At 42.5% G+C, this 26,548-nt stretch overlaps 1 protein-coding gene across 3 annotated transcripts; it reads right to left on the reverse strand.

Annotated features, from left to right (window-relative positions):
* Nucleotides 1–1,633: 1,633 nt before the first annotated feature.
* Nucleotides 1,634–25,750, reverse strand: MED4 (mediator complex subunit 4). Of its 3 annotated transcripts, none has more exons than XM_045013735.1 (7): nucleotides 25,655–25,750; nucleotides 11,133–11,199; nucleotides 8,060–8,230; nucleotides 7,262–7,319; nucleotides 4,957–5,043; nucleotides 3,927–4,058; nucleotides 1,634–2,417 (listed from the first exon to the last, which is right to left on the reverse strand). In XM_045013735.1, exons 1-7 carry the CDS (start codon nucleotides 25,729–25,731, stop codon nucleotides 2,245–2,247), a joined length of 765 nt encoding a protein of 254 aa, XP_044869670.1. In that variant the 5' UTR covers nucleotides 25,732–25,750; the 3' UTR covers nucleotides 1,634–2,244. The 3 variants fall into 3 exon arrangements, with proteins under 3 accessions (XP_044869670.1, XP_044869687.1, XP_044869679.1); XM_045013752.1 differs by lacking the exon at nucleotides 25,655–25,750 and adding an exon at nucleotides 25,454–25,502; XM_045013744.1 differs by lacking the exon at nucleotides 25,655–25,750 and adding an exon at nucleotides 25,448–25,495.
* Nucleotides 25,751–26,548: the final 798 nt, after the last annotated feature.

Here is a 26,548-nt window from a genome sequence, read left to right on the forward strand (position 1 = left end):
TCACTCAGCGGTGTGAAAAAAAACCACCCTCCCAAGCAACATAAGTTACACTGACAGAAGAACTGGTGTGGACAGCACTATGTTGGTGGGAGATGCTCTCTCACTGACAGCTACTGCCAGTTATTGGAGGTGGTTTAATTATGTCAACGGGAGAGCTCTCTCCCATCAGCATAGAGCGGCTACACTAGAGATCTTACAGTGGTGCCACTGTAAACTCTCTAGTGTAGACGTGGCCTGATTGTCCCAGACCTGAAGATGAGCTCTGTGTAGCCCAAAAGCTTCTCTCTCACCAAGAGAAGTTGGTTCAATAAAAGATACTACCTCACCCACCTTGTCTAATATCCTGGGACAGACACAGCTACAACAACATTGCAAACGGAGAACTTGTTTGTCCTTCAGGGAGAATTACAGGAAGGGCTTTGGAGGACTGTCAGCACTCAAGTGATTTAGCCTGCATCTTCACTGAGAAGTGGGCAGCTTCAGCCTGAGTTAAAGCGGAGCTGAGGCTCTAATCTACATCCCCAGCCGAGTCTGCTATCATTGGCTGAAACCACCTTTAAAAAGGGGGTGGGATAGGCTAAAACTCATGTAAGAGCTCAGCCTAACTGTACAGTGAAGATATATCCTAAGAATGTTTGTCCTGGTTGCTCCCTGCGTCTTTTTCCCATTCTCAGCGTCACACCTCTTCAAGCAATCCTTTTAAAGTCTTGTCTGTGCTATTTTCCCTGGAGAATGTTATGGAAAACTAGAAGGGACTGACATAAGTATCAAGAAAATTAAACCTGGGCAGCTGAAGGCAGGGAAATTGTAGTCAGGATGTTGAAATAGAGAAATAGGTACCTCTTTCTGGGCAAAGAGTTGTTTGGGCTTCAAAGTCACTTCTACTTCCCTCCCACAATACATCAGCTGCTGAGAGCATTCTAAAAGCAAGATGTTCAGTCTCTGGAATACAAGCAGCAAATAACTTAATCAAGATGTTAGAGCACCCTGCAGGCTCAGGTGGGAGGAATAAGTGAAAACCTCTATCGGGGCTGGCTTTCCTCATGAAATTAGTGGTTTAAGTCTGAGAATCGGATGATGAAGTTATATTCGTGACAGAGAATGAAGAAGAGGAAACTTTTTTTAAATTGTACCTATATACTTTCTTTAAGAATGACTTTCATTTAATACACTCATGCCAATGAAAGAAAATTTTGTACTTCTTGGCTTATTTTTTGCACCTCTACCATTGCTTTCCTTTACCTTCCTATTTCCCTAGTGCCTATTGTAAAATTGAATTAGGGAAGAGGAAAGTGGATTACAAATATGCTTAGAATGATCATTGTCAAAATTACAACATATTTCATAGTGAGTAAACTCAGACTAGGGTCTGGGGAGTATCAGTTTTCAGCCCTGAAATGTTTTGAGATGCCTAAATGTTGGGGAGGAGTGACTGAGCAAAGGGGAATTCTAACAGGAATATGCAGAATGGGGCAGATTTAGTCAAAACCTTTAGAAAACCATGAGTGAGGGTGAATGGAAACTGCAGAAACTACTTGTTCTGTGGTAACAACTGCATGTGGGTTTCCTACTGTGGAGACATGGTAGGCAGAGAAGTTAGTCAGTCCAAGATTAAATTCTGCAAATTGAAATGTAAAAGTACATCAAAGTTGAGTTTTTTATTGATAACAAATTCACTATATATTACAATAATTACAAAAATATTTTTGTATAACAGCTTATGGTCACATCACATTTTCGTTCTCATAACACATAAGACGATCAAACACTTGAGCTTTGGCAGTAGCTAACAAAGCAGCCAACTTTTAAAATCTACACAGCTGTACACATTTTTTGTGCCTTAATAAAAAGGCTATTATCAAAAGAGTGAAGTTATTAACAAACATCCAAGGGGATTCCCCTTACAGCTTCTTTTCCAGAAACTTATTTTGTCTAATGCATAGTAAAAAAAATATACAGTTTACAAAAAACAATCACTGGAAAGCTGGCAAAGCTCTTCCCAGCAGAAAGTTATCACCAATTTTTGCTTGTTTTAATTGACCATCTAGTGGATAATATCTAGAGCAACGAAGAGTTCACCATTTTAAAATCACCATTCTAGATCTAAACAGGCTGTGTCTTCTCACTGCACAGTGAAGCCAACGTATCAGGCTGGTATTGCAGCTTTTGATGAACAGTGTCCAACCCGCCTTCACCAGAGGAAATAAAAGTCTATTTGGTTGGGATGTTGTCCCTTTTCGGTACTTAATCTGAGTCACTACTGCTGCTTGAGGAGTCTGTTGACATAACTTCTACATCATCTTCATTTTCTTTATTGTGCCCTGGAGGCTCCAACATAAAGTCATTGCTATGATTAGGAGGTAGCATGTTCATTGAGATATCACTTGACTGCCAGGGATATTGAGGAGCAAGCACATCTGAAAAATAAATACAATGCTTTGGTAGCATAAGCATTAGCTGAATATCTGCCTTTTAAATGGAGAAGCCCATGCATCTGAAAACAGGCACAGCTGCATGTCCTGTTAAAAACATTTTCAAAAGTTTTGTTTTCAGTGCCAAACTATTCTCCTAATCCTCATTCTTGAATTTTTAAACAAGTTAGCTGAAACAGTTTAGTTGGCAGCTGAAGTCTCTTATAAATGAGCCATTCTAACACTGTAAGTCCTGTTCCATCAGAGGTATTACTTTGATAGAGAGAACAGAATCCATCCTTCTCTACTGTGATCACACTAATTTAAAAATATCAAAATAATGTTTGTACAGTGCTTTATAGCTTCACAGCCTGTTCGAACATTAACTAACCTTCACAAGACTGCTGAGAAATGAGTGAATGTTATCACCTGCATTTCACCTTTCAGGACACAGGCCAAGTGACATGCCCAAGACTTCACAGCCAGAAGCAGAACTGAATTTCTGGTTTCCAGCTCAGTATTTATACAAACACAGTTTCTTTAGAACAGCTACAACAACACTATTGGTTTTAGATGTGTCCCACGGTAACAATCTTAACTTTTGAAAACAAACTGTTCATAACTACAAATAGTTAGACAAGAACCAAAAGATCTTTTTAACTTCAGTATAGACATTTTGTTCTTTAACCAACTCCTGGAAAAGTAAAAACCACCGATCACCTAGCATAATGACTCCACTGTATTCTTAGTTCACTAGTAGTATTTTTAAACCAGAATATAGTTTAGCAATCATGACTGAATCCAAGTAAGATCACTGTTACTGGCCATTTCAATAATCAAGTATTAAGGAATTAATCCTTAATTCATACACTCAAAACACCACAGTATTTAAATTGGTTTTGTCAATAAGAATTTATCTTAAGTGGTAAATATTAGTTCACCAGTTCTAGATCTGGAACTTCTAAACACATTTGTTATTCTATTGATATAGACTACAAATTAAAGGGGAAAAAGTCTTCTGACTTCATATATATCTGAACTTCCCTTTCATGACTCAAGACAATATATTTGTTTTCACTGCTAAGAAAGTAGTAATTTGCTCTGAAAGTTTTCCATATTTTAATGTGTGATTTTAAAATAATCAGTTTACTAGAAATTACACAGAAATGGATTGGAAGCTGAAAGCCTACATATTTCTCCTTTCATGAGTGAAATTTTTTCCACTGGTTTGCCAATATGATCCAGTTATCTCAATTTGATTTAGCAGTGGGACAAATAGAACATATTTTCTCTTGCTCTTCTATATCACCGTGCCAGCTTTTCAAACTGCTTACTTTGTTAATAATCCCTTAATGCCAGGGAACTAATCCACTGCAGCGTCAGCCAGAATTTGTAGCTGTTTTAGTTCTGCCTTGCCAACACTGAGGGACACTTTGGAGGTGAATTAAATTCATAATTGCTATGGTTATGGCATTTCTTTTATTCATTGCATAAACATCTGAGTAGTTCCATTACCTGGCAATCTGCCTGCTGCAAGTGCATCCCCTGGCAAGTGTCCATTAACTCCATTAGTGGACGGGTTGTTCATCTGACCCAAAAGGCCACTCCTCATCTCCAAATCTGTAGGATATGGCCTGCGTGGGTCCCCTTAAAAACAAATAGTTTTTTATTGATTAAAACAAAGCTAACATCTGCAAGATAACTACCAGCTGTTTAGTGCTAGTCTTTTTCTTCAATGCTTTTTTAACAGAAAACTGTGTTGATTGTTCATATCAGCAATGGGAAGCACACCTGTTCTGTGAGAAATTAAACCCAAATATATTCTCCATTTACAATCTTCATTTATTCAAGCTTGGCAAAAAGGAAGTACACAAAAAACTCACTGTAGCAGAAGACATCTCTCTGTTCTCATTGCTACTATTAGCAAGACTTCATTTCAGTTCTTGGCCTTGCTCTTTAGCTAAGAACACATTCTGATCTGCTGCAGGAGGGCAGGGAGAGGATCTGCTGCAGGGGGGGCTAGGACCCATCACTGAACATTCCTTGCCTCTGGCTCCCAATAATTTCTATATAGCTTCCACATCACTGATGAGTGCAGTGGTGTCAGAGGAATGTGAATGAAGAGACAGTCCTTAATATAACCTGGTTCTGACCCATTAATGGCTTTAATTAGGACCAAGACCTTGAATTGGATGCCATAGAAAACAAGGATTCAATGGAGGACATATAGTACCAACTTATTAATGGAGTCCAGGAGCTGTGAGTTTTGTAGCTATTTAAAGCCACGTATAAAATTTCCACAAAATTTTACTCCAAGGTATTCAACAAGGAAAAAAATAAGATAAGTATCTCAAGGGGAAAAAAACTTTTATAATGTTGGAAAGCTTTATAAAATCCAAGCAAAACACCATTTGTCATGACACAAATACTAAATGGTGGTGTTTAATTATTGCACCTATATTAAAATGAAAGGACATTTCCATGTCATGCCATCAATGAAAGTACAAAAAACTCATATAGCTTATTTGTCAAACATGAAATTTACCTGGTACCCATGTCAGAGGAGCACAAACTGCGTTGCTGGCACTAATCCTGTGGGCATATTTAATTATTTCTTCAGATGAAATAGCACCTGTTAAAGGGGAGAAGAAGTTAACAAGGGAAATGCACCCTGATTGGCATATTCTCAAGAGACTGCCTGATTTGATAGTTTTAGATTATTTAACACATTGATATTTCAAATAGAGATCAACGATGTAACATTTTAACAGAACCTCAAGGGTGTCCCCAATATGCAGGCATTGCAGAGGACAGTGTCACAGTTCAGGGCAACCCCCAAGAGTGGGTTGCTCTTGCTGGGCCATAAAGGGGAAACCTATATTTCCCCTTTATGGCCCAGCAAGAGCAACCCACTCAAGGCTTCATGCTCCTCTGGCCATCACCTCTTGAGTAGAGATACTCATCTCTCTCCCTTCTGACCAGGGTATCTCCAGGCTGAACAGTTCCCTGCCTTTACTGTATTATTCCCAGCAGAGAGACAGGTTGCCTAAGATCGCCTGCTGGCTTTCTTTTCAGATACTAACAGAGTAATTGCCCACAGTTTTAAGGTATCAGAGTTTTTCTGCAAGCCTATTTTATTCTTGTTAAAAGTACTACAGAGAAAACATTAACAATAATAAAAGAACCTATGCACATGGCAATAAGCTTACCAGATCGCCCCAACCCTAACAAGGGCTCTGACAGGAGCAGTCCTTCAGTACCCAACCCAAGGGGTTTCCTTGCAGTTTCAAGTTCATCAGGGCTTCAGCTCAGAACAAGCACACTGTCTTATGGGGCCTCAGCAGGCTAAGTCTTTTCAATCCTTCCCTAAGGATTGGGGCCCTCCATAGACCAGAGGTCCTGTCTATCTGCTGGCTCAGGAAGAAGGCTATAAGCCTATTTTAAACCAGGCTCTTTATCCCAAAACCCTTTCTTTGTCTGTTGGTCCCCAGAGAATCCAGTTTGAACTAGTATATGTGCACCTCTCCAGGGGGTGGCTTCATAGGGCTGATAACCTGAAGAATTGCATTATCATCCCCCTCCTTCTCCTAGAGGAGCTACGTACAATTTCACAATAACACATACACAGTTGCGTTTTTAATACAATGGATCCCAAAGATATTAAACCTAATTCAGTAAAGTTTAACCTAATTCAATAAAGTTTATCTTAATTCCAGGAAGTTTGTCCTGGACCTTGCAGGATACTGTCAGTCTGTCACAAACAGCATAACAGAAGGACCTGGTTTGCAATATATTGACTCTAAAACTACAGATTCAAATATCACAAAAGTCAACTAAGTTTTTCAGCCTTGTGAGGTAGACTGATTTCCATGCAGTCTACTCTGTAAAGTACACTGAGATCTACTGATTAAAAAAGTCTGTATAAGAGCTAGGTGGATCTTTCATAGGAGACTTTTAGTACCCATACAGAAGCTGGGTGTAAGGATGCCATGGCATTTTTTGTTATAGTAGGGTCTTGCCTTAGTGTACTTAATAAACTTCTCTCCCCTTTTCTCCTACTATCATGCAGTGTACACGTTCCAGATGGCAGTCACTTTCCACTCCGTAAGTGACTACATTTCAAGCAATGTATGATTTGTGAAATGCCCTGAGATCATTTTGAATGAAAGTCACAAATAACTATAAAGATATTATAAATAACTATAAAATACCTTCCCATCTATTTTGTAAAAATGACTAGCTTAGCTGTGCAAGTACTACAGTTTTACTGCAAGTACTATGCAAGTACTGATTGTACGAGATACATAGTATATTGCCAGCAAGTCTGAGGCAAGACACAGATTTTAGTAAGTAATATTGTTCACATTTATTTAAAAAAAAACAAAAAACAAAAAACCATGCTCTCCCCTCCCCCTCCAAAAAAAGACTGGATACAAACTGTAGACCAGCATATCAGGGGAAGTGCCTTGTGTGATAAACTAAGCTAATCATATGCATTATTACTAAAGCAAAACCAGCATAGAAATTTATACTACATGGAAATGTATTTGGAGCTATACCTTAAAACTATGATATAATGTTTCCACAACACACACACACAAACACCCTTCCAAAATAAAACCCCACACAACTCCAGCCTTTCAAAGTCCTCTATAAGATTTAGAGGTTTCAAACTGAATGGAAAACTCTTATACACATGCAACATTTTACACAGACTTTAAGTCTTAAACTATTATGTGATACAATTAAAAGAAATCAACCTACATGCTTACATAGAACTCTAGATAAATTACTTAAAGCTATATCGTTTTCAGAGCCTCAGAATATTGTAATAAACTATTGATACTCACCCCTTCTTGCTTTTTCTATTGATTTTAGTTTTTCCTTTGCTTGGTAAACAGCTGTTGCCTAGTTATTAAAGAAAAAATGCTTCATTAATTTGTAACCTTAGGCTCAAAGAGGCCCTGTGAATTTGTCCACTTATCCTATTAAAAACCACCTCTAAAATAAAGATCAGATCAACATCTTATTATACAGTGAATGTTTTCAAAATATACCAGTGTTTTAAATAAAGTTCTTCTTACTATGCGAGCACACAGCACAGTAATGCCTCTAGAATGTCAGTTAAATTAAATAGCTACCATCCTCTATCAGTTGTGATGCCCCCAGATATACAGGAAGGGCTCCTATTGCTTTCACTAGTCCAAGTTGCTCAAAGGGTTGCCTATTTTCTCAAGGGATTAGGCCAAAATGTGAAGTCCAAAATTCATCTGCTCCTTCTATTCTTTCCTCATTTAACCAGCACCAATCTTCAGTGGTTTGATTTTCCACACTTCATCTATTATTTACAATAGCTGTTATTTTCACTACAAATCTTTCAAAATGTGAAAACAGACTGGGTGGGGTGTAAAATTATTATGAAGGAAGAGTAATATAGGTTGAATGAAAATTACCATTACAGCCTTTCCAAAAAGCAAGTAACTTTAATTAACTCTGGCTACTGAAAGCATAATTTCCAAACTTTCAAGAAGAATTCATATATTTAATCTTCTTAAACTAAAAAATTTTTTTTTTCCAGAACTGCGTGTTATGCACAACCACTCCCAACCAGCAACTCTCAAAAGCAAATACTTCACCTGTAGACTTACCAGTATATGCTCTGCTTCTTTCAGTTGTTTTTGTAGCTGCTGAATATCACTGTCTCTCTTTTCGACTACTTTTTCTAATAACTGCATTTCATGATGAATTTTCCCCTGATCAAGTGCCAGTTTCATTAATTCCTGAAACTCTCCATCTCTCTGAATGAGCAACTCCAGGATCTGTCAGATAAAGTATTTATGTAACTTATTTAGCTTGATTAATTACAAAATCCACAACTGCACTATGAAGAGGAATCCAATAGTAGGAGGGACAGCAGAAGTCAGTTTTGGGGTATTCACACTGATTTTGTTGTATTCTCCAAAACAAAACATATTTAAAATAAAATGAAGTTTCCAACTCTTCTGCTTGGGAAGATAACCTACAATTCAGATAGCCCAAACTGAGGGCAGGTCAAGTATGACATGTGCTAACAAGTACCTAATAAGGTATTTATTTGTCCCAAAGCTGGTATGCTGGAGGATTTTATTGATGAATGCAAACAAGAACTTTCCATTCATCTATCAAGGAAGATACAAGTTTCAATATTAAATTTGAACATGCAGATCTGAAAAGTATGTGTGTTTCTTGGATTCTAGAGAAGCTACCAATCTGGCTCTCAGTTTAGCAAAATTAGGGCACCCCAACCCATGCAACAGATGGACTTATCTCGATGGGACTGCTGCCAAAAACATGAAAACAAGAGTACTAAGAAAGATGCCAATTTTCCTCATTCATCTAATAAATCATTAATTCTTAATACTAGTTATGAACATTTCAGCCCCAGCACTGTTAATTATGCCACTGCTGAATATATGAAACACAGCCCTGGATGTACTAGTCCATCATCCCTGAGTATTAACTAGAACACCCTAAATGTACTACATTCCTTAGAAAAAATATTTTACCTCTAACAAACTGACATAACAGGTACACTCCAGTCACAGTGAAGCTGACAATTCTAGACATTCAGATTTTAAAAGGTGTATTAAGTAGAAGTGCAGTCTGAAACAGTTTGTGCCAAGCGAATCACTTTTAAAAGTGGAGGAATCTGTGTTTTAAGCAGTAAAATCTCTGCAGATCTGGAATGTGCTCATTTCATCACTACTAGCACAACTCTTAGTAGGTTTCACACATATGTAGATTAGTGATTCCTAAACCAAAACTAGCAAATTTAATACATTTATTTTTGGCCCAAAACCATAAGGTTTATTCTAGCAGTACAAGGAAATGCCAAATGAAAATAATGGTTCTTTTGGGTGGATTAGGGGAGTCCTTGACTTATGCTACATCAAGCCCACATTTCTTCCAGAGCTTATCAACAGTGTTCCTTCAGTCAGCATGAGTACTGTGCTATTCTCAAGGAGAGCTTTCTGTGTTACCTCTGTGGCACTCCGAATTCTGCTGATTCAGAAGCTGAGATTTAGACCTCTGATTCCTTGTGCCACTCTAGATTGACTAAGTACTTCTGTTGCCAACAAAGAAAGTAGGAAGTTTCTGGTGAACAGTAAGAATGACCCACTGTATTGTGTGATTATGAGAGGGAACCAAGCTCCCTTATACTATTGGCACTGACTGTCCAAAGCTAAATGGCCGCTAGTAGACTGTTTTAACACAAGCAGCCCAAGCTTGCACCAACTCCAGCAGTGCACAGCCATCAACTCATTACTAAAAAAGGTTTACAAACACACTAGAAGTTACTATGCCCTCAAATGTAATATGGTATGACTAGCCCTCTCACTGAATATGCTGGAACTCAGAGCCATCTTCCTTTGTTTTCAGAAGGATTACTTTGCAAGACATAGTAGTGAGGGCAGTTCACAGCGGGGCCATTGGTTTCATCTAAAGCATAGCTGTAATCCACAAACTAAACAGAAGTATCCCTTTAGTCAAGGTATGTTCTTTGTGAGTCCTCTAGCTGTGTCTGTTTACTCTTTTGATAAAGTCTTTACTTCTGTTCAGCACCACAGAGCCAATGCAATAGAATTTATTCTGCTTCATGCATCTACACAATTTTCAGTTAAACTCTGCTTACAAAATCTTTATTACAAGCAAGGATGTACTTTCCTTAGAGAACACAGCTTGATTTTTCAGAACACAAATTGGATTAATAGCATCTCCCATTACAAATACCGGTACATCTTTGGATTTGTAAGAGTAAAAGTTTGATGTGGAGGCTATTGTGAGAGAATAAGTTACAGTAGATAATAAGGGAAAGATTAACTGTATGTAAATTACTGAAACTAGTACTACATGTATTCACATATTTAATCTTTACTGTTTTCAATCTTGATGCCCCCTTGGAGAAAAATCTTCTGATACTGTCAGCTACCTTAGCTGGCCTGTTTTAAGTGGTCAGGAAAGGAAAGGTATAATTAAGTCTTCTTCCTCTATGTACCAGGGGTTTATTTCCATAAAGATATCAAATAATTGGACAGTCCATCACACACAAAAATCCACCCTCAAACCGCAGAGGGAGAGAACTGGCTGAGATTTTGACGAAGTGCCAGACCAAGAGTGAATGAAGATCATCAGGACTAAGGATCACAAAAGGAAATAGTCTAGCTACAATTTTCTTCAGAACTCTACAGACCAGCACTTGACAAACCATCTAATAAACTCCTTATCCAGAATATTTATGCTGCTTGCCACCAGTGCTCAAGGCACATGCAGGGTTTAAGGAGTGTACATGGACTGGGACAGGGGTTAGCAAGAAGCTGCTCTTCAGCCCTTGAAGTACTTACAAGCACAGCAGGAGACTGAATCAAACCCTGGAAATGCAAAATACCGAACAGTCTGTTAAACCACTGCTCTCACATTTCATAGGATTTCAGTCCTATTGAACACAACTAGCATTTACAAACTCAGGGCAAAGTCCTTGGCTCACTGGGTGGGGGAGGGAAGGGGCACTGTCACTGACTTCCCTGGAAGCAGGATTGGGCCCTCACCACTAAACTTTTCAAATATTAGTGTTGCTAAAAATTTCATACCACACAGTTAGCCTGAATGCTAGGCCTCGTAGGGAGAAAAAGGCTGAATATGGAGGTTAACTACCTAGAGAAATATTTAAGAAAATTTGTTTACCTGGCTCTCCTCTCCTGGTTGTGGGAGTTTCTGGTTTCTTGAAATTGCCAAAATTTCAATCAGTTCCCTGAAATGAAATTTGCATTGTAAATAATATTCTAAACTACTGTTTAGAAATTAGGTGAGATTGTACCCAATGAGTTTCAAAAGTATACTAGTGACATTGTATTTTTATTAGGGCTGCCAATTAATTGCAGTTAACTCAGGCAATTAACTAAAAGCCGCGATTGCGATCGGCAGCAGCTCCACCGCACCGCTTTTTTCTTCGGCGGCAATTCGGTGGCAGGTCCTTCCCTCCGAGAGGGACCAAGGGACCCGCCGCCGTAGAGCCCAACTTGCCGCCCCTTCCCCTTGGCCGCCCCAAGCACCTGCTTGCTGAGCTGGTGCCTGGAGCCAGCCCTGCAGTACATGTTGTTTATTTTAAGAACACTTTCACTGCAGATTTGACAAAACGCAAAGGAGGTACCAATGTGAGATTTCCAAAGATAGCTACAACACTCGACCCAAGGTTTAAGAATCTGACATGCCTTCCAAAGTCTGAGAGGGTCAAGGTGTGGAGCATGCTTTCAGAAGTCTTAAAAGAGCAACACTTCAATGTGGAAACTACAGAACCCGAACCACCAAAAAAGTAACTCAATCTTCTGCTGGTGGCATCTGACTCAGATGATTAAAATGAACATGCGTCGGTCCACACTGCTTTGGATAGTTATCAGCATGAACGCATGTCCTCTGGAAGGGTGGCTGAAGCATGAAGGGACGTATGAATCTTTAGCGCATCTGGCACGTAAATATCTTGCGACATGGGCTACAACAGTGCCATGCAAACATCTGTTCTCACTTTCAGGTGACATTGTAAACAAGATGCGGGCAGCATTATGTCCTGCAAATGTAAACTTGTTTGTCTCAGCAATTGACTGAACAAGAAGAAGGAGTGAGGGGACTCCAGTTTTACATTGTTTTATTTTTGAGTGCAGTTATTATTTTGTACATAATTCTACATTTGTAAGTTCAACTTTCATGATAAAGAGATTGTACTACAATACTTGTACTAGGTGAACTGAAATATACTATTTCTTTTGTTTTTTACTGTGCAAATATTTGTAATAAAAATAATAATATAAAGTGAGCACTGTATACTTTGTATTCTGTGTGGTAACTGAAATCAATATATTTGAAAATGTAGAAAACATCCAAAAATATTTTAAAAAATGGATTCCATTATTCTTTAACAGTGTGATTAATCACACAATATATTTTTTTAATCGCTTGACAGCCCTAATTTTTATCTTAAGTATTTCAGTATTTAAGACAACCCCTTGAAAAACCTAAAAGTATCAAAGTCTTTATTTTTGAGTAAAAAAAACTAATTAGATTTTACAAACATATGAGGAAAGATTAATGTAAATTTGGACTTAAAAACTTTGGCACAGGGCTTTCAATGTAAGAATGCGAATAAGACTATTTCAAAAGTACTTTATGTTATTTTAAATTACATTTGTGTTTATGAAAGGTACCAAGCTGACATCCTCTCGGCATAAGTATGACACCAGCAGAAAGAGTTCCAAGGGACATCATCAACTTTAAAAATCATAAATTGTAACACAGGTAAAGAAATGTGTTTACAAACACCATGTCAAATCCAAAGCCCAATTAAATCAATGGAAGGCTTTCCATTGATTTCCATAGACTCTGGATAAGATTCTCAGTTCTTAGCATCTCCAAGTCTGCCAAGCCACATGCCAGTTGTTATGGTGGTTTACAAGACATGGGTATGAATTCAATAAGAATTGACCTGCCATCAATTAATTTCTCAGATCACTAAATAGCCAAAATGGCAGTTAATTCCAGTCTACCATCATGGGTTCAATTTGAGCTGGAGACTGTTTATGAGTAATGGAGTCTCAGCTCTAAGGGTATGTCTACACTGGCAGAGTTACATCGCCACTCAGAGAGCGCTGAAGGGAAACTGCTGTTGTGTGTTCACACTGTCAGCTGCCTGCGAAATAGCGTGTTCACACTTGTGTCACTTGCATCGTTATTGGGAGCGGTGCACTCTGGGCAGCTATCCCACAGAGCATCTCTTCCTCTTCTGCCATTAAGAGTTGTGGGAAGGCGGAGGAGGTCGCAGGGCATCCTGGGTCCTGTCCCAATGCCCCGTGATGCATTGCTTCGCATCCCAGCAATCCCTGTGCTTCTGTCTGCATCTGGCGCCATCTTTCAATGGTTTGTGTACTGCGCACTCTGCCTCTTCGGTCTACAGGAAAGGATCCCGCATTGTTGACCAATATGCTGCTCGCTCTTACTAGCACATCACAAGTGGCAGTGGAGTTGTTCCTTAAACTACAAAGGCAAGAGCAGTGTGACACTGATCTCGCCACGCATAGTAGCTATGACAAGAGATTGCTTGTGGCATTCACAGACATGCTGACAACAGTGGAACGCTGCTTTGGGCTCAGGTAACAAGCACTGACTGGTGGGATCACATCGTCATGCACACCTGGGATGATGAGCAGGGGCTGCAGAACTTTCAGATGAGGAAAGCCACATTCATGGGACTGTGTGATGAGCTTGCCCCAGCCCTGCGGCGCAAGAACACAAGAATGAGAGTTGCTCTGTTGTTTGAGAAGTGCGTGGCGATTGCACTGTGGAAGCTGGCTACTCCAGACTGCTACCAATCGGTCACTAACCAGTTTGGAGTGGGGAAGTCGACCGTTGGATTCGTGTTGACAGAAGTGTGCAGGGCCATTAAATCACATCCTGCTCCGAAAGACTGTGACTCTGGGCAACATGTGTGACATTGTGGATGGCTGTGCACAAATGGGCTTCCCTAACTGCGGGCAGCCGGGAGGGGAAAGGGGGAGGATAGATAGCACACTTATTCCAATTCTGGCACCAGACCACCTAGCCACCGAGTACATTAATCGGAAAGGGTATTTCTCTATGGTTCTTCAGGTGCTTGTGGATCACCGTGGACATTTCACGGACATTAATGGAGGCTGGTCCGCAAATATGCATGACACTCGCATCTTTCAGAACACTGGCCTATTCAAGAAGCTGCAAGCAGGGACTTTCTTCCCGGACCAGAAGATCACTGTAGGGGAAGTCAAAATGCCCACTGTGATCCTGGGAGACCCTGCCTACCCTTTAATGTCGTAGCTTAAGAAGCCATACACGGGTAACCTCGACAGCAGCAAGGAGTGGTTCAACAACAGGCTGAGCAAGTGCAGAATGACTGTTGAGTGTGCTTTTGACCATTTAAAGGCCCGCTGATGCTGCCTATATGGGAGGTTGGACCTGGCCGATGAAAATATTCCTGTGCTTATAGCTGCGTGCTATATGCTCCATAATATTTGTGAAGCTTCACTCAGGGCTGGACCACTGAGGCTCAGCACCTGGAGGCTGAATTTCAACAGCCAGAGACCAGGGCTATTAGAGGGGTGCAGTACAGGACCATAAGGATCAGGGATGCCTTCAAGCAGCAATTTGAAGCAGAAAGCCACTAATATTTGTTACTATGCTCGGGAATGCAGTGCTTGTAATGCTAGGAGGTGATTGTGATTGCACAGTGAAGCTTTAAGAAAATTGCCTGTTGCTTTGCAGGGCTCCGTTTGCTTTCAGTTAATGAAATAAACATTGCTTTCAAACCAAAGCAATGATTTTATTAAAAAACAACTGGAGGAGAGACAAACAAAAAAAAAACACATTGGCACAGGGCGGGAGGGGGGTGTCCCCAGGAGGAGGTTGGGTCCCGGGACAATTAAAGATGTGTGTATGTCCAAGTATCATATGCAACCTTGTCCTTTGGAGTACAGTGCAGCAGGTACTGTGCTTCAGCAGGGCTAAACTGCAGAAGGTTGGGTGTTCAGTGCAGTGGGTACTGGGAGTCCACAGGGCTGGACTGTGATGGGGCAAGAGTGGAATGCAGCGGGTACAGACTGGAGCCAGGAGATTGATAAGAGTGTGTTGGCTGTGTCTGGGGGGCGCATGGGAGAATTTTGCAACAGCGGCTGAAGGGGAGAGTGGGCACAGAGCTGCTCAGTTTGAAGAGCTAGTATCGCCTGGATCATGTCTGCTTGGCGCTCCATAACCTTTAAGAGCCACTCCGTGGCTTCATTCTGGCGTGCCGCATTCTCCTTTCAGTCCCTCTTCTCGCTGTCCCGCCACTCCTTCAATTTTTGTTTTTCGGCCGCAGAGTGCATCATGGTATCACACAGGAAGTCCTCTTTAGTTCTTCGTGTCGCTTTCTAATTCTGCCCAGCTGTTCAGCCGGCGATAACACAGAGGGAGGCTGGGCTCCCAAAGTTGTATCTGTGTAGCCAAAATGCAACACTTTACAGAAGCAGTACTGTCTGCAACACACAGACCACTGATTCAGTGATTTAAAACACAGCCACTATTCACATACATGTCACTAACTGGCTGACCCCAGGCAAGCACACATGAGCCACAAGATCCTGAAAATGGTGAGTAACCACAAGGGCAGGGGAAATCAGTGTTCCGGGACCATACTGTACACTAGACAGGTGCGCTTGGGGAGAAGCAGCACTGTATTGGGTGGGGGAGCTTATAACCATTACTGTCCCCATATTTTCCACAGGCTTTGTTCATTATGGAAGATATCTCACTGCTGAAGGTGAACAAGGAATCAAGGGAGGGTCTTCTCCAAGACTATGGTTTCTGCCCTGGGCCTTATGTGGCTCGCCTGTGTGCAGCAATGGTCTCCCCCTCACCCACCCCCAATGATGGCACCGTGGCATGGGAAAGTTACCCTTAATGGGGCAAGAAACAAAGTAGCTCTGCCAAAGAACTTGCAGCAGCGGATTGCCTAGTATCTCCATGAGAGTGTCGTGGAGATTTCTGAGGCAGATTCCCATGAAGTGAGGGAGTCAAACAACACCCTGTTCCGCCACTCAGACTAGGCATGTGGTGGTATGTGCATCATACAGACACAAGCCTGCTTTCTGCAACCCTCTTGCCCCCAACAACTCGCTTCAGCAATTCCCAAAATCAAAGCCACTTATCAGGGGCCTCCTCTCCTGTTTGCGCTTTGCCAAGCTCCAACATCTGAGTCCGTCTAGCCTCCTCTGGGGTAGAGAAGAGCTCCTGGCTGAATGCATCTTTCACCTCCGAGTCGTCCTCTCCCTCTGGATCCCCCTCCCCTTCCACATCCTCATCCAAGATTTCCTCCTCCTGGCTCCGTCACTCTTGACTAGCACACGAGCCACCAAAGTATCCACAGTGGCCTTTGCAGTGGAGGTATGGTCACCACTGAGTATTGTGTCCAGCTCTTTGTAGAACCGGCAGATCGTGGGTGCAGCCGCAGAGTAGCGGTCTGCCTCCCACGCCTTGCAGTAGGCGTTCCGCAGATCCTTCACTTTGACCCTGCATTGCAGTGTGTCCTGATCATGGCTGCTTTCTGTCATGCATCATGAAATCTGTCCTTAGGTATCATAATTCCTACGGCTGAAGCGCAGGTGGGACTGGACAGCCTCCTCTCCACAAATGCTGATGAGGTCCAGCACCTTGGCATTGCTCCAAGCGGGGGATCACCTGGTGCGTGGAGCAGGAATGGGCACCTGGAAAAATGTGCTGAGACCACTGCACGTGTCACCGAGCAAACGGGAAGGAGACTTTCAAAATTCCCAAAGCATTTAAGGGGTGGGACTCACAGTTGGGTAACCTGAAGGCAGGGCAGTAGAGTTCAAACCAATGACCAGAGAGGCAAGAACAGGCATTGTGGGACACCTCCCAGAGGCCAATTGCAGCACTGTAATCGACCAGGGGTCTACATTGGCACTGCGGCACTGTAGCCCTGGCACAGAAAGCTGTACGCCTCTCATCAGGGTGGGTTTTTTTACAGTGCTGCAACTGCGCAGTTTATATGCACTAAGTGGCTTGGCAGTGTGCACATCTCGGGAGTTACAGAGCAGAAAGCTGCTTTACTGCACAGAAACTTGCCAGTGTAGACAAGGCCTAAGTCTCCCAATCCAGACAGACCTCTTTCCAACCAAATCAGCTCTTCCATTACTGATCTGTGGCACTTTCACATGGAGGGATTTTTTTTGTTGTTTTCGGTTCATTTTGGCTCTCATCTAATATTTCAATACCATACTTCAGTGCAAGACAAAGATGACCATTTAACTTCTCTTCCTTCACTGCTGCTGTTCCAAGTTTCATAGAAACCCAACACAAATTGTGCAAGTCATAGGAGTTCAGCCCTTTTAACCAGGCAGCCACATGAACAATTGTACCTTGATTTTCTTTTTTATAAAGAATAGCAGTATGTGTGTGTGTGTATATATCTATATCTATACATAAACAAAATACTATCTGCAAATTCAAAATTTGCACTCATTCCTATGGTACATCTTTTCAAAGAGAAAAATCAGAAAAGACCAACATATTCAGCAACTCTGAAGCTGGATGGTAGCTGGATGTTTCTGGTAAAATAATCAGCAGCATGTTTAACAATGTTTGTATTTCAGGTGAAGTCCATGTTTACTGGCTCTCTATCAAAGGTCCTCAGTCTCTAACTAAGACTACCAATTCTACACAATCAACCTAAATTCAGGGTCAAACTGAGTGTGAGCAGAAAGGAACCCAGGTTCTGGCAGTCAAACCTGTGCAATCCCATTTCCTTCAATGAATTTACACAAGTGTGTTGATGGAACCTTTAAAAGCTTTGAGGTAACCTTGAAAGAAGCCAAATTCTATACTATTTATACATCCTACCTCCAATGGATTTGCATAGGGTAAGTCAACACAGAACTTGGCAATAAAGTTTTTCTTAAACAAACTACCAAAATCAAGAAGTTGAATAAACAAAAAATTGACTGATCTTCTCACAGATCCACACAGAAAGTTTGTCAGTCTATTCTGTGAATAAATCCCTTGAATAAATGTTATCACCTTTACTTGACAAAAAGAAATGTGCAAGATGAAGAACTGGTAACATTACATTTCCAGTAAAAAACTGACTCTAGAGACTGACTCTCTTGATTATTTGAATTGAATTAAAAAAATCAGAAATCAGCTTATTAATAAAAATAAAGAATTCTACATTCAAAGAACTAGCAGCTCTGAATGGCTAAAAGAACAAACATATTTTATGCTTCAGCCCCCCAGACTGCAGCAGATCAACAGCGGTATATAAAAGGTAGGTAGGACAGACTCAGAAACGCTGAGTAACTAGTTGGATGGCATATTAGCAGGAGATGTTATAGGTCCGTGTCTCACTTATTTGTAAGTGTTTTTTAACTCCAAGCCAAATTACAAGGACTCCATCTGTTCCTAGTTGGCAGAGAAGTGTCCTAATCTGATTTACTATGCTACTTGGAGAGATGAAGACTTTCAGAAAATACATTAAGAAGCACATATGAATTCACTAAAAAAAAAAAAAATTAATTGAAGGAAAAATAAAGAACACCAGGGTACCCAAAATCATAGCACAGGAGCATCTCGCTTTAAGACTAAGCTTGATAAGTTTACAGAGGGGATGGTATGATCGGATAGCCTATTTTGGCAATTAATTTGGCAACTTTGATTATCAGCAGGTAAGTACACCCAGTGGTCTGTGATGGGATGTTAGATGGGGTGGGATCTGAGTTATTTCAGAGAATTCTTTCCTGGGTGCTGGCTGGTGAGTCTTGCCCACATGCTCAGGGTTTAACTGATCGCCATATTTGGGGTCGGGAAGGAATTTTCCTCCAGGGCAGATTGGCAGAGGCCCCTAAGGTTTTTCGCCTTCCTCTGTAGCATGGGGCACGGGTCACTTAGAGGATTCTCTGCAGCTTGCGATCTTCACACCACAATTTGAGGACTTCAATAACTCAGACATAGGTTAGGGGTTTGTTACAGGAGTGGGTGGGTGAGATTCTGTGGCCTGCATTGTGCAGGAGGTCAGACTAGATGATAATAATGGTTCCTTCTGACCTTAAAGTCTATGAGTCTATCTCAACAAAGAAGAGTCCTATTACCAATTTGTTACCAAGCTCAGTGATGATGACAACATATTAAGGAGAAACAAACATTCTTGGTGTTTCTGGAAAAAGGACCGAGGAGAGTTACAGCAGTTTCTAAATGTCACTAACAAAACCTGCTGAACAGAGAAAATGAGAGAGATATTTTAAAGATTCTGAGCTTCTAGAGAAAAGCTTAAGTGAATTCTCTATTTGCATGGATAAATTCTTGTCATCACATATGAAATGTTCCCTTTTACATTTAGACTTGAAATTAACACAATACACAACATCTGAAGCTCTTTAAGAAGCATATGCAGGCATATCAAGTTTGAGTACTAACAGAAATCCTGCAGGACACAGATAGAGGCCAGAAACAGTCCATTGTCCAAACAAACCAGTAGGGGTACCTCAAGAGATATGAGCAATAAAGCTATATTGACAAGTGGTGGCAGGCTCAGGAACAGAGAAGCAAGGGGAGTAATAAGACCAGAAACTACCATGTGCAATGATTCTTGCACTAGCGCTACCCTTAATTTTACACAAAATAGGGAAGTGCAAGAAAGAATTACATCTGTACAATCCCATAAGAATAGAACTATAAATTACCCACTGAGGAGAGTAAGCAAGAGAGTACCTATTCAAAGATTAAGATCCATTCAAAACTATTCACCATTACAGAGCCAGGAGAGTGCTATTTCTGAAGGCCATAGTCAAAAAGGTCATTACAACAGACGTATGAAAGGACCAGGGGAAAAACAAGGCATGGGCTCATATCTCAGCTTTCTTCAGAGAAGAGATGAATAAACAGCAACCAGGCTCCAAAATTTTCAAATTAGTCATCTTAAAGAACAACTGTAGAAGAGAAGAAATCAAATGGACTCCATACTATTGTTAATAGAATATCAGGGTTGGAAGGGACCTCAGGAGGTCATCTAGTCCAACCCCCTGCTCAAAGCAGGACCAATCCTCAGACAGATTTTTGCCCCAAATCCCTAAATGGCCCCCTCAAGGACTGAACTCACAACCCTGGGTTTAGCAGGACAATGCTCAAACCACTGAGCTATGAACAAGCTTAAACTGAGAAGAAATAATAGACTGGGGCAGTATTTCTAGTACAACTAGTTGTAAACTAATTGTGACAGATAATATCAGTCCTTCTGAAAGTTATGGAGGCTCTTCAGTTAACTATTTCATGTTCAGATAAACATTTATTTCAAAACCATTTGGTAACACTTCTTGGGCTTTCAGAGACTGGGTTTAGCGAACCCTTGTAAGTTACTCTAAGATTATGTCTACACTGCCCACGTTACAGTGCAGCCGCGGGGGCAGCGTAGACATGCTTTATTTCTGGGGGAGAGCTCTCCCGGCAATTAAAAAAAACCCCATCCCGAATAAGCAGTGGTAGCTTTATCGCCAGGAGCACGGCTCCCGGCAATAAACGCTGTCTATACTAGCACTTTTCAGTGCAAAAACTTTTGTCCCTCGGGGGGGCGTTTTTCACTGAATGACTAAAGTTGTAGTGCTGAAAGTGGCAGTGTAGACACAGCCTAAGTCAGTTCTTCAGCAGATCACTGAGAAGTAAAAGCAGCAAAGAATCCTGTGGCACCTTATAGACTAACAGACGTTTTGCAGCATGAGCTTTTGTGGGTGAATACCCACTTCTTCGGATGCAAGCTGAGAAGTAAGATTTTCAAGAGACACACGATTCTATTTGGAAATGATCTGAGGCTGCAGCTCACACTTATGAGATGTCAATTCAGATGGAAATAACTTGCACACAGGTAATGTTAGCAGTGAACTAACTGACCCCTCAATTAGAAATACATAGGATGAAAATTTCAGCAATGAAACAATTGAAGAAAGAACCCAGCCTTTCATCTACAGTAACAGAAATCAAGAGAGTAAGTGTGACAATCAGTACCTCAAAATAGCACCCGTATTCACCACTGTGATATGATTATAGTATGTTTTGTATAATGCATGGCTTTATGAGGTATCATTTAAAAAGTCTTGATCTACTGAACATTAATGTCCTGTTGAACTGCATGTTCTAACATTGTATGTGAAGTTATGAAGTATTGCTATATGCTTGTTATTGAAGTATGTGATGAGCTGAAAACGCTCACAGCTAGCCTTTCAGTGGCAACAAAAGAGCAATTAACACTGACAAGACAGATTTGCAGGAGGCCAGCCTGACGTGTTGATGGCCCATCAAGAAGAATCCACTCTCTCAGAAACTCTTCAGAGAGAGTATGTACACAACAGGGGCTACTGAACCCCCACATCACAGTAAGGATCTTTCTAGCAGATGGGTGGGCAAACTTTCTGAGGGCCACATCTGAGTATAGAAATTGTATGGCAAGCCATGAAGGCTCACAAAATTGGGAGTTGGGCTGCGGGAGGGGGGTGAGAGCTCTGGGGTGGAGCCAGAAATGAGGAGTTCAGGGTGTGGGATGGGGGCTCCGGACTGGGGCAGGGGGTTGGGGGAGAAAGGGAGGGCTCCAGCTCGGGGTGCAGGCTCTGGGGTGGGGCTAAGGATGAGGTGTCTGGGGTGTAGGAGGGTGCTCTGGGCTGGCACTGAGGGGTTTGGAGGGGGATCAGGGCTAGGGCAGGGGCATGGGGGGGTTGAGGACTCCGGCTGGCGGTGCAGGCTCTGGGATGGGGCTGAGGATGAGGTGTTTGGGGTGCAGGAGGGTGCTCTGGGCTGAGACCGAGGGGTTCGGAGGGTGGGAGGGGGATCAGAGCTGGGGCAGAGGGTTGGGGTGCTGGCTACAGGTGGCACTTTCTGGAAGCAGCGGCATGTCCCCCCTCTGGCTCCTACACGGAGGTGCAACCAGGAAGCTCTGCGTGCTGCCCTGTCCGCAGGCACCGTCCCTGCAGCTCCCATGGGCCACGGTTCCCAGCCAATGGGAGCTGCGGGGGGCGGAGTTTGGGGTGGAGGCTGCGTGCAGAGCTCCCTGACCCTGGCTGCCCCTGTGCTTAGGAGCCAGAGGGGGAATATGCTGCTACTTCCAGGAGCCATGCGGAAAGCCCCCAACCCCCCGCTGGACCGCAGCAAACCCATGACCCTGCTCCCCGGCGGGAACTCAAGGGCCAAATTAAAAGGTCCAATGAGCCGGACGTGGCCCGTGGCCTGTAGTTTGCCCACCCCTGTTCTAGCACCTGGCAAGAAAGTATAAATGAGGGTCAATGACATCACCATTTGGCCTTTCTCCTCCCCCATCTCAACACCTGGAAGATCATTTAGAAGACAAAGACTTTGAACTGAGGAGACTGGTCCCAGGCTGAAAAGCAAATTCAGGCTGTGTATTAAGAACTACAAACTGCCTGGAATACCCAGTGGGATGAGAAAAGCTGTTTAATTCAAATCTTGCTTAGTCTGTTAAAGTTAGAATTTAGATTGTGATTCTATTTGTATTTCTTATGTAACCAACCTTTGTGCCTAACACATATAATCACTTAAAATCTATCTTTCTGTAGTTGTTAAACTTATTTTAACGTTTTATCCTTATCAGTGACTTTGTCTAAAGCACTTGGGGGAATCTGCTCGAATTACAAAGGCTGGTGCATGTCCACTATTCTTTGACAAAGAGGCAAATTAATTAATCAGCATTTCTTGAGCAGTGTAAGATGGGACATCACTGGGGTGCAAGGCTGGGGAGATTTACTGGTGTCTCTCTCTGTATAATTCATGAGTGGCTTATAAACCATTCATGCGATTTAGCTGGGTGTGTTCCTGCATGTTGTTGGCTCAGTGATCCCAGCACCTGGAGGGGTTTTGCTGCTTGTCACTAACAGCATTTTAAGAGACAGCCCAGGGAGGAGAATTAAGGGGGCACAGCAGTCCCACAGTTCCAGATTGTATCCCAGGGGTATGTCACAGTTAGTTTTAAAGATATACAAATTTTGACTGGAAATGTAATGTTGCCAGTTCTCCATCTTGCATGTTTCTTTATATTAAGTGAAAGTGACAACATTTATTTAAAGAGTTTAACCACAGAACTGACAATCTTTCTATATGTATCTATGGGAAAACAAAGGTCAAGAAGGCAGTAATGTGTAGTATTTGCATCAATACATATGAACCAAGGATCAGACTAAAGCAGTTATCTTGCACGTGAGCATTTCACATTCATTGTATCAATCACTGGCTGATTTAAAACTCCACTTTGACTATTTGTCATCAACCTGAATTTGAATTTCCACACAGTTCCCAATAGATAAATATTAGCTTATTCAGATTCTTTGTATTGGATAGTATTTTTTTTTAAAGCAACTTAAATTTGGTTTACATTTTAAGAGTATGAATAATTACTCTAATTACATCTTTACAGAACCTAATCATTATCTGATCTTGGTAGGAACCATTTTAAAATGTTTAGTATAACTTTTCCATAAAGGGAATGAGGAAGTAGTTAAAGTTAAGCAGGCTGGCAATTTCTGTATAATAGTTTCATGTAGACTCTCATCCTACAATCTGATCCATGTTGGCAGACCCTTATTCCCATAAAGTGTGCAGCTGATGGCATGGATTCACATGGCTGCTAGGATGTGCCCAGACAGATCACAGATTGCAGCATGGGGGCCTTGTTACTTCAAATAAATGTTTGCAGGAAGTGAACAAGTTCAGAATGGTTTGTCTTGATAAAAAAAAAAAGTATCTTCTGCTTGAAATGTTTGCTAAATTATTCTGAAACAATTATCTCAGGTCAAATTTTGCCCAATATTTAGATTTGTAAAAGCAAGCATTTATAGAACCTGAGGACAAAATAAGTGATTAAATACAAAATGGAAAGCGTAGTTTTATACAAGGACATTCCCTGTAACACTTTCAACCCAGATATTGTGGCAGAAAATGATAATCTGAAAAAGAAACTGACTAAAAACAAAAGTGAAACTGACCAGTGTATTTTCATACCCCTAGCAACTGAGAAAAATACAAAGATTAAATCATCCACATAAATAGGAAAATACATTAGGTTACCAATTTACTTTGAGGAGGCAATCTACAGAAAGCCCCTGCTTCTCTGGAAGGAAAGAGACTAAATCAAAGGACACTACTTGCAACCCTTTGGCATCAGCAAACTTTCAATTAATAATTAATGTCTCAAGAAATGGGAAAAATCTCTGTGGCATGGAAGAGGGATGTGGATAGAAGAAAAATAAAGAATGCCAAGAGTATATGGATGAGTTAATGGAGGAAAGAGTTGCTGAGGGTTTGTTTCAAATTGTACTTCATTAAGTACATTAGGGAAACTTTAGTGCAGACCAGCAGGGTCTACACAGACCAATTAATGTGCACACTACTGCAACGAATAGACAAGCCACAGAAAAGCAATACAGAAAATAAGGCACAGTTGTATTGTGAACACTAAAACAAACTAAAACGCTTTGGACAAGGATCAATAAAATAGACAAGATTTAAAAAAAAAGTTTGTTCTATCCCTTCCTCTCAGTCCTTAGTCTACATCAGGGGTCAGCAACCTTTCAGAAGTGGTGTGCCGAGTCTTTATTTATTCACTCTGATTTAAGGTTTTGTGTGCCAGTAACACATTTTAACGTTTTTAGAAGGTCTCTTTCTATAAGTCGATAGTCTATAACTAAACTATTGTTGTATGTAAAGTAAATAAGGTTTTATGTTTAAGAAGCTTCATTTAAAATTAAATTAAAATGCACAGCCCTCTGGACCGGTGGCCAGGACCCGGGCAGTGAGAGTGTCACTGAAAAGCAGCTTGCGTGCCGCCTTCGGCACACATGCCATAGGTTGCCTACCCCTGGTCTACATCTTGTCTATCTATTGTAAGTGCTACAAATCAAAGAGATGTCTTAGATGTCTGTAAAATGTCTAACATACTTTGGAGTATTATATGAGCAACACATGTTTAAAATGTTCATTTTTAACTATCTACCTTACTAGTAATTCGGATAATATGTCTTTATTACAATTCCCCCCCCCCCCCCCGAGCCACACTTTAATGTTTGTTTTCATACAGACGCTCATGTGACACTGACCTGATTCTATGCCAGGGGTTCTCAAACTGGGGATCGGGACCCCTCTGAGGGTCACGAGGTTATTACATGGGAGGGTCACGAGCTGCCAACCTCCACCCCAAACCCTGCTTTGCCGCCAGCATTTATAATGGTGTTAAATATATTTAAAAGTGTTTTTCATTTATAAGGGGGGGGGGTCGCACTCAGAGGCTTGGTATGTGAAAGGGGTCACCAGTACAAAAGTCTGAGAACCCCTGTTTCAGGTAGACCTGACAGCGAATTCTGCAGGTTAGTTTTACACACAGGAAGCAGATAGAGACACAACATTTCAAGCCCATGCCCGGGGAAAGGGCTTTCAGTTACCCGCACCCGCCCTCTGGCTGATCGGGTTGGATTGCTGGCTCTGTGGGGCAGGGCCCCCCGTCCTCGGGGCTCCCCCCATCCCCGGAGCACCCCCCAGCTCCATCTGCACCGGGGCCTCTCGGCGCTGCCCCGCCGCACAGGAACCACCGGCCCCTCCACGCGGCGGCGGCGCGAGACAGGCCGTAACGGCCCGGGGCGCGCGGGTACCTGGCCAGCAGCTCCAGATCCTCCAGCGCCGCCAGCAGCCTGTCCCGCGTGCTGCTCCGCTCCCCGCCCGCCGCCATCGCCGCGCCCGAGCAGCTACCCGCCCCGGCCTGCAGCAGCGAGACGGCAGCAGGCCCCGCACCGACCGGCAGAGGCGGGCGACAGCGCCATCTGGCAGCGGAGGTCTGAACCGCAGCGCCTGCCCCGGGGCTTCCGGGCCACTCGCTCCCCTCCCGGCTCCCAGCCTTGGGGCGGGGGCGCTGGGGCCGCCTGACAGGAGCGCGAGACAACGGGGATGGGGGCGGGAGCCAGCAGAGCAGGCGCGAAGAAGCCCTGAGCTGCCCAGTGTGAGGGGAGGTGGCGGGGCCTGCCTGGCGAGCAGGGCCGCAGCCCCCTGGCTTGTGGGCAGCGCCGGCTTTAGGAAGTGCCGGGCCCGATTCGAACCTTTTTGGCGGGGCCCTGGCAGGGATGACTTAAAAAAAAAAAGTGTAAAAAAAAAGCCTTTCATTTTTCCATGTATTATTTACTTTCCATAACTATAGAAACAACAAAATAATATATTATGTACATTGCATCATATATGCTGTTGATTGGTTATTAATGACCGCTGTTTCACATGTGTGGGTCCCAGCTGCTCCCCGTCCCCCTCATTGAAGCAGGTGTGCAGGGTTACTGCCCTGGGAACTGCAGGGCAGCAGTGGACATGGGGCTGGTTGGAGGCAGGGGCTGACTGGAGACAGGGTCTGGCTACAGGCAGGGAAAGGGGTGCGGGGCTGGCTGGCTTCAGGCAGAGCTGCAGGGGGGTGCACCAGAGGTTGGCTGGGCTGGAGACAGAGGAATGTGGGGCTGGCTTCAGGCAGGGGGGTGCAGCAGGGGTTGGCTGGAGACAGGGCAGGG

The sequence above is a fragment of the Mauremys mutica genome, chromosome 1, assembly GCF_020497125.1.
Source record: "Mauremys mutica isolate MM-2020 ecotype Southern chromosome 1, ASM2049712v1, whole genome shotgun sequence".
In the NCBI taxonomy this organism is placed as follows: domain Eukaryota; kingdom Metazoa; phylum Chordata; order Testudines; family Geoemydidae; genus Mauremys; species Mauremys mutica.

Bases quoted from the DNA above. Each gene is read 5' to 3' on its own strand.
- MED4 (XM_045013735.1), bottom strand. From the start codon at position 25,731: ATGGCGGCGGGCGGGGAGCGGAGCAGCACGCGGGACAGGCTGCTGGCG. The intron at 5,044-7,261 runs GTGAGTATCAAT...CCCCTTTAACAG, and splicing joins AATAGAAAAAGCAAGAAGGG to GTGCTATTTCATCTGAAGAA. The intron at 2,418-3,926 runs GTAATGGAACTA...TTTATTTTTCAG, and splicing joins TGCAGCAGGCAGATTGCCAG to ATGTGCTTGCTCCTCAATAT.